Source organism: Anabrus simplex, chromosome 1 (assembly GCF_040414725.1).
Source record: "Anabrus simplex isolate iqAnaSimp1 chromosome 1, ASM4041472v1, whole genome shotgun sequence".
Lineage (NCBI taxonomy): Eukaryota > Metazoa > Arthropoda > Insecta > Orthoptera > Tettigoniidae > Anabrus > Anabrus simplex.
The window spans coordinates 93214041-93222434 of NC_090265.1; the positions used below are offsets into that span (position 1 = coordinate 93214041).

At 35.6% G+C, this 8394-nt stretch overlaps 1 protein-coding gene across 1 annotated transcript in view; it reads right to left on the reverse strand.

Moving 5' to 3' along the window:
- Nucleotides 1-4697, reverse strand: part of LOC136861915 (protein crumbs homolog 2) — a 28122-nt gene extending 23425 nt beyond the window's left edge. Inside the window, exons 1-2 of the mRNA XM_067138853.2 lie at nucleotides 4544-4697; nucleotides 4238-4381 (exon numbers count right to left, since the gene is read on the reverse strand). Of these exons, the coding sequence (XP_066994954.1) occupies nucleotides 4238-4381; nucleotides 4544-4589 (190 nt within the window). The 5' untranslated portion in view covers nucleotides 4590-4697. The remainder of the gene's footprint in view (nucleotides 1-4237; nucleotides 4382-4543) is intronic.
- Nucleotides 4698-8394: the final 3697 nt, after the last annotated feature.

The following is an 8394-nucleotide window of genomic DNA, read 5'->3' on the forward strand; positions in this document are numbered from 1 at the left end:
TGTCTCTGAATATCAGTATCACCTGGCAGATTTGCTGTGTTTTCTCCAGCAAATTATCCTTTTTGTCATGTTTTAACTGCTTCTCTATCCTGAATGATTGTTGCTAAGCTTGTCTTAAAATACTAAACAGTATGATACTCCTCTGGTTATCAACACAGATGTTCCAAATTAGCAAAGAATTATGTGCTAGAATAAAATATATAACTACTAGCAGTTACCCCCAGCTTCGCTCGCATGGATTTTGTAATTTGATAAAAGTAAACGTTCCTCGGTACTGTACTAAGACATTATCCGAAAATCCTTAAAGTATAAAAACTCACTGAAAGATTGAGTTTCATTTATCCCAGAAAGTCTTTGCAAATCACATTTGTGGTATTGCCTTTTGGGGCTAAGATTTGAGATAGAACTGTCTTCTCTCAAGTAAAAAAAAAGTTTCTTTATTTTTAAAGAAGATTCCAAATACCTATCACATCTGTAACACCTTCAGTTTTTGAGTTTTTTGGTATAAGTATCCCCATAAAAATAACTCAACCCCTTTATCAGTCCTTTCCCCACCCCACCTCCACCTAAGTGGATTTTCCAAAAAAAAAAAAAAAAAAAAATTCTTTATTTTAAAGGAGATTCCAAATACCATTTTGCATGTCTTTAACATCTTCAATTTTTGAGATGCACTTCATTAGTATCCTCATAAAAAATATTTCAACTCTTTATCCACTTCTTTTCACCCACGTTAAGTGCCTTTTCTGAAAACAAAAATGAAATACATGTTCCTGTATTTTTAAAGGATTTTCCAAATACCAAGTTTCACGTCTGTAACACATTATGTTTTTGACATGTACTGTAGAAATACCAGTACTCATTTTAAAACTCCACCTGCTTTTTCAATTCTTTTCACGATAACTAGCTCAGAAACAAAGAGAATAGAAGCTTCTGAAATGTGGTGTTACAGAAGAATGCTGAAGGTGAGATGGATTTTTTGAAAACAAAAGAATATGTGTTTCTTTACTTTGAAAGAAGATTCCAAATACAAATGTTCATGTCTGTAACATCTTCAGTTTTTCAAATATAACTATTCTCATTAAAGGAATTCAACTCCTTTTTCATCACCCCTCTCCCCCCCTCAAAAAAGTGTGTGTTTCTTATTTTAATTCTTTATGTCTGTAACATCTTCTGTTTTTGAAATATAAGTATCATCATAAAAATAATTCAACTCCTTTTTCAGTCCCCACCACCTGCTCCCCATGCCGTTAAGTTGATTTTCCCTTCAAAAAGTGCATGTTTCTTTATTTATAAAGGAGATTCCAAAAACCAATTTTCACGTCTGTAACCTTCAGTTTTTGAGATATAAGTATCCCCATAAAAAGAATTTAAATACCGTATTTATGCAAATTATTCCTGCCACCAAATAATCCCCTCACTAACTTTAGGAAGGCTGATTTTGAAAAAAAAATTGCCAATATCGACTCAAATAAAACCCGCACTCCAATTAAGTGCCTCAATTTTTTTTAAATATGCAGGTATTATTTGTGTAAATACAGTATTTCACTTCCTTTCACTCTCCCCCTTAAGTGACTTTTCCAAAAACAAAAAATACATGTTTCTTTATTTATAAAGGAGCTTCCAAATACCAATTATCATGATGGTAACATCTTTACTTATTGAAATATATGTATCCTCATAAAAATAATTCAACTCCTTTCTCAAAATCCTCCCTCCCCCTTCGCAAGTTGATTTTCCCCGAAAATGCATGTTTCTTTATTTTTAAAGGAGATTCTAGATACCAATTTTCATGTCTGTAACATCTTTAGCTCTTTTAGATTAAGTATTCTCGTACAAATAATTCAGCTAATTTTTCAATTATTTCTACAAGTTGAATACGTCACTCCAACACAGGTAGATCTTATGGCAATGATGGGACAGGAAGGGGTTAGGAGCGGGAAGGAAGTAGCCGTGGCCTTAATTAAGGTACAGCCCCAGCATTTGCCTGGTGTGAAAATGGGAAACTACGAAAAACCAAAATCAGGGCTGCCGACAGTGGCGGTCAAACCCGCTATCTCCCAAATACTGGATACTGCTGCACTTAAGCGACTGCAGCTATTGAGCTGGGTTCAATTATTTCAGCCCCCCTCCCCCAAATGGATTTTCCAAAAACAAAAGAATACGTGTTTCTTTATTTTTAAAGGAGATTCCAAATACCAATTTTCACATCTGCAACATCTTTAGTTTTTCAATATCCTCATACAAAGAATTCTACTAATTTTTCAATCCCTTAAGTGGATTTACCAAAACAAAAAGAAATGTATTTCTTTAGTTTTAAAGCAGACTCCAAATACCAATTTTCAGATCTGTAACATCTTCAGTATTTGAGATATCAGTATCCTAATAAAATGCATTCAACACCCTTTTCAGTCCTCTTTACAGCCCCCCTCCCCCATTTGCCCCTTAAGTGTTTTTTCCAAAAACAAAAAGATACATGTTTATTTATTTTTAAAAGATTAAAAATACCAATTTTCACATCTATAACATGTTAAGTTTTTGAGATGTACTGTAGATATACCTCATTTTAAAAATTCACCCTCTTTTTCAGTTCCCCTTAAGTGGATTTTCCAGAAACAAATTATCTATGTTTCCTTATTTATAGGAGATTTCAAATACCAGTTTTCATGCCTGTAACATGTTATGTTTCCAAGATACACTGTAGATAAAGTCTTTTTAAATATTCATCCTCTTTGTCACTCCTGTTCACCCCCCCCCCCCCCCCCCATTAATTGGATTTAAAAGAAAATGTGTTTCTTTATTTTTAAAGGAGATTTCAAATACTAATGTCTGTAACATCTTCAGTTTTTGAGATATAAGCATTCTCATAAAAGATATTCAACCCCTTTTTAACTTTTTTCTTCACCCCCCTTTAAGAGGAATTTCCAAAAACTAAAAAATATGTGTTTCCTTATTTTTAAAGAGATTCCAAATACCAATTTCCATGTCTTTAAACTGTTAAGTTTTGAGATATAGGTACACTCATTTTAAAAATTCCTCCGCCCTCCCTTTTCACCCCCTTAATGAAAGGATATAAAAATCCATCCTTAGTGAACACCTACACTGTAATATAAATGTATCCTCAAAATTTCATTCCGTTATGTCCAGTAGTTTTGGCTTGGCGATGATGAATCAGTCAGTCAGTCAGTCAGTCAGTCAGTCAGTCAGTCAGTCAGTCAGTCAGTCAGTCAGTCAGTCAGTCAGTCAGTCAGGACATGTTATTTTATGTACAGTATATATAAGTTATAGATTGTGTATGAAGAACTTTTCTTTTATTATACTTCTGTATAATGAGCTGTGGTTCTTCTTTACCCTATTCTCCTTTTAATATGAAGTACTCATAGCAAAGTGGCTTCAGTTCTACAGATCTACATTCAGAAGATGATGGGCTGGTTCCACCATCAGCTATCCTGAGAGTGGTGTTTCATGGTTTTCTATTCTTCTCATTAAAGCGAATGCAATGACATTTCCTATTATAGGTCACAGTCACTCCTCTCTCACCTCCTCCATACCTCATATCACCGCAACACATATCCTGGCCTGAGAGAGGGTATCACCCTCTAGGAGGCCCACTGTACCCCATAAAGGCATGGAATGAAAACATTTTTAGTGGAAGTAAATGAGTGGACAGCATCAAAACATTCCAGGAGAAACCACCAAAGTGTAGACCCAAATTGGTCATATCTGAGAAAGAAAGGAAGATTAGAGGTGAAAGAAAGAAGAGGTTCTGGGAGGAGGAGAAGAGGAAGAAGAGAAAGCCTTAGGTTCAATGCAGTACATAGGCAGCCAAATTTAGAAATAATAATAATAATAATTATTATTATAACTGGATTAAGTTATGGCTATTGCATGAAATTTTGATTGCCAAGGTGTAGCTTTTTAGGGAAAGGAAAAAATGCCTTATCAGGCCTAATGTTTGAAATAATATTATACGAATGGGTGAAAACCATAACGGTATAAGTGACATTTCTTTAAAAAATGAGTTAAGTGCAGGATGTAACTCCAGGAGGATGTATCCTTTCACCAAGCAGGGGATACAAGTGATAGCGGTAATATTCTGCGCTCTAGTGATGGGTGGTATAACTACAAATACCATGCTTTATATGAGTGTTGAAGATGTTTAAATGTCTTTTTCTCTGAATGACCAAAATGTTACTTATACCGTTATGGTTTTCACCCATTCATACTATCTGGTACAAACCTTTCAAAGCTTTCCAGCATTCATCCTTAGTTGTGTAACGATATTCAGAGTAGCAGCCAACACCACAAAGGCACTGCCCACTTTGGATACGGCATCCATGACGTGTCTGAGAAACTTCACATTCCCACGTAGTTGGACATACTACTGTATTATAAGATACATTTTTTATAACATTAGCTATCAGTCATATTGGACATATAGGAAATATTCACCTATATAATATGGATTTGGTTAAGGCAACTCTAAGTCAATTTACATAGCAACACTCAAATTTGAATATCAAAAGGAGATAATTTCACACTTTACCCAGTACTATAACAACGAGGAGAAAGAAAATGTTGTTTGCCAACATGTTATAAAAATATAACTAGCTACATTGAGAGTCTGGATGAATGTTCTAGCTTTGATAACTCTGTTAGTGTTTATCTCACAGGTCATTGCCTTACTTCTGACTGAAGTCCATTGGAAGATAAAGCCCCTTTGTCAGATGATGTAAGTTGGCAAAGTCTTATTCTCATCAGCCTTCTCTTATACAATTAAGATAAGAAATCAATAAAAGTGTTATATAAATAGCAATATTTTATAAATAATGAATACAACTTCTATGTTGAACAGATATGGTAGAACATTATGCTCCATTTGTATTCTGATTCAATATAGCAATTCCTGTTAAAACAAGATTATATTTAGTGGTATTACAATAGAGGGGGTTGTTGTTATTATTGTTTCATCAATCCATGGACTGATTTGATGCAATTCTCCATACCAGCCTATTCTGTGCTAACCTCTTTATCTCTATGTAACTAGGCATCATCCTACATCTAATCAAAACTGCTTTTCATCTTCATGTCTTGGCCTTCTCTTATCCTTTTTACTTCATGCACTTCCAACAGGACCAACTCAACAAGTATGATTGTCTTACAATGTGTTTTCCCAATCTATAGCTTCTTCTGGTCAAATATCACCAAATCTCTCTTCTCCCACCAACTTGATTCAGTACCTCTTCAGTACCTCTAATGATTCCTTGTACTAGGAAGTTGTAAAAAATTAAAAAAATATTTGGTTTTAAAACCGTCCATCCACTGTCAGCTCTAATGAGTGACCGGCATCTTGCCACTTACCTATCTCACCTTCAGCATTCTTCTGTAGCACCATATTTCTAAAACTTCTATTCTTTTCTTTTGCACCATTTGTTGTCCACATTCCACCTTTGTTCAGAGCTTTGCTCCATAAAAATGTTTTCAGAAATATCCTACACAAATCTATGTCTGAAGTGAGCAAATTTATTTATTTAAGAACATAACCTGTTCTTTAAGAAGACTATTATATTTTGACAGTTTACTGCAAGATAAAGATGAACAGATACCGAATCACTGCTGTTTGTGTGCTGAGCCTCACAATAGGTCACCTGGAAATAGCACATTCTATGATGATTGAAAAACCAGGATATGACGATGAAGGTTTGCATCCTGATCCGGAAGGCCTACTGTTGACATTTTTGTTGTTATTGCCTATTATGTTGGATGTGGCAAGGTCTCATACCTACTTGTTTCCAAAGAATGATTTGTTTATTTGGCCTTGAAAAGAACCATTTATATTATACTTTATTTAGCTGGGTTGGACTAGGATGTATCTTTATAGTCTTCATGTATACTTCTTTTTGAAATGTACTGTAAGTGTTATTCGCATCTGTGGTCATTTTAAGAGTTCATTTGAGTGACAAATATTGAATTAACATTGATGCTAATGATTCCTTGTACTAGGAAGTTGTAAAAAATTAAAAAAATATTTGGTTTTAAAACCGTCCATCCACTGTCAGCTCTAATGAGTGACCGGCATCTTGCCACTTCAGCCACACTTGCGACAGACGGAAGGACGGACCAGTGCTTAATCAGTTGATCAGACCAGCATTGATATATCCACTTCAAGTAGCCAGAGTTGAGAAGATTCTGAAAAATTTTCTGGTCATAGATGATAATATGATTAGATGAAGTTTTATTACAGCCTAATGATATTCTCCACACTAGTCACAAATATAAGGGTTTATCATTGCTGCAGGCCACTTGGGAAGCCTACTTACAACAGCTTAATATTAACAACAACCTAAATACACTGAAACAGCCTCCTCACATTGATGTTATTTGTGAGTACTGTATAACAATATCAACAAGCACTGCTTTATAGATCTTTAATCAACCTGTTAGAAAAGATAAACCTGTTCAACAGTTACAGATTCATCTTTGAGAGCATGAGTGTGTGTTTGTGTGTGCGTTTATTTATTTGAGAAACCAAAACGGTGAGATGCTGAATTACAGAGTCCCGCAATGAAAAATACAGTAAATTTACAATGGAGCAGCACAGTGCAAACTTAAATAAATAATGAGAGAGCAATGAAGAAAAATTATCTATGGAGGTTGGCTGCATGTACCGTTTTAACTAAATACCAGTTCTTCTGTCATTCTTAAATCTCTGGCAGTACCGGGATTTGAACCCCGGGGCCCCAAGGATGGCATTAATGGCACTAAAAGTTACTCTATAGAGGCAGTCATTCACCAACATAGGTCACTGTAGACACTGAAGTGAGAATGAAACTCCACATCATGAGCAGGGAGAGTGTTCCAAAGGGAAAATGTTATGAATTAAATGGCATAACATAATATGTGTGGTGCTGGTCCAACCTCTTCATAGCAAACCATTAGAAGTTTTTGAAGTTGTTCATTGTTTCACCGAGAATGGAAGTCTCAAACAGATCATCATTATTGCCATCAATTGCCAAAAGAAAATGCGAAAAATCATCAATCCTACTATTTGTTTTGAGACCTCAGGTGTACAACTAGAAGAAGTTGACAAAGAGCAGAAGGAACACTATGAGCCAACTATACCCTAGTTTTTAGATAAATAGACAGTTAAAGTGACTGGTCTGTTTTTTTTTTTGGGTTGAGGGAACAATTTCTGTTAAGTGGCATGGGTATTACAAAATGGGAAAGAGAGTTCAAGAAAATATTGTAACTAATATAATTAAGTATTCAGTTGTTATTCTTCAAAATCATTTGAATGGATTACATCATGACAGACAGGCTAGAATAAACATTAGTAACTAATATAAAAAGAAAAATCTATCATCTTCCGACTCTTCAAATCATCATTTGTTGCATAGCGAGGCATTTCACCTGTTACATGAAACATGCATAGAAGATGTTTTATTGGAAAATGTAAGACTTCAAGAAATAAAGAATTATCTGCATTTAGGACTGTCACCCAGGTGGCAGATTCACTATCAAGTGTTTACGTAGCCTTTTCTTGAATATTTTCAAAGAAATTGGATATTTATCAATGTATAGGCCTATTGATTAGGTGGAGATTTTAAATAAAATAAAGTTCTTAATCAAATTACATCAATATGGTTCATTACAATGAAATTTGTCAATTGTAACATACCACTTAGTCGAGCATCTTGTCTCATTACTCCCAAATCATCCCAAAGCAAAGTTTGCAATATTTTCATAACACTACACCTTTGTCAGAATTCATCCAGAACAAATCGCGCTGCTTTCCTTTGGATCCTTTCCAGTTCTTATAACAAGTAGTCCTGTGTGGTCCCATACACTGGAACCATACTCTAATTGGGGTCTTACCAGGTAATTATATGCTCTTTCTTTTACAACATTACTACAACCCCTAAAGACCCTCATAACCATGTGAAGAGATCTACAACCTTTCTTTACAACCTCATTAATGTAATTACCCATTGAAGATAATTCCTTTAATTAACACCTAACTATGCCGGCCCCGCGGTGTAGGAGTAGCGTGCCTGCCTCTTACCCGCAAGCCCTGGGTTCAATTCCCGGCCAGGTCAGGGATTTTTACCTGAATCTGAGGGCTGGTTCGAGGTCCATTCAGCCTACGTGATTACAATTGAGGAGCTATCTGCTGGTGAGGTGGTGGCTCCAGTCTAGAAAGCCACAAATAATGGCCAATAGGATTTGTCGTACTGACCACGTGACACCTTGTAATCTGCAGGCCTTTGGGCTGAGCAGCGATCGCTTGGTAGCCCATGGCCCTTCGGGGCTTTTGCGCCATGGGGTTTGGTTTGGTTTGGAATACCTAGGTACTTGTACTTACACTACTGCAACCCCCTAAATTCCCTCATAACCATG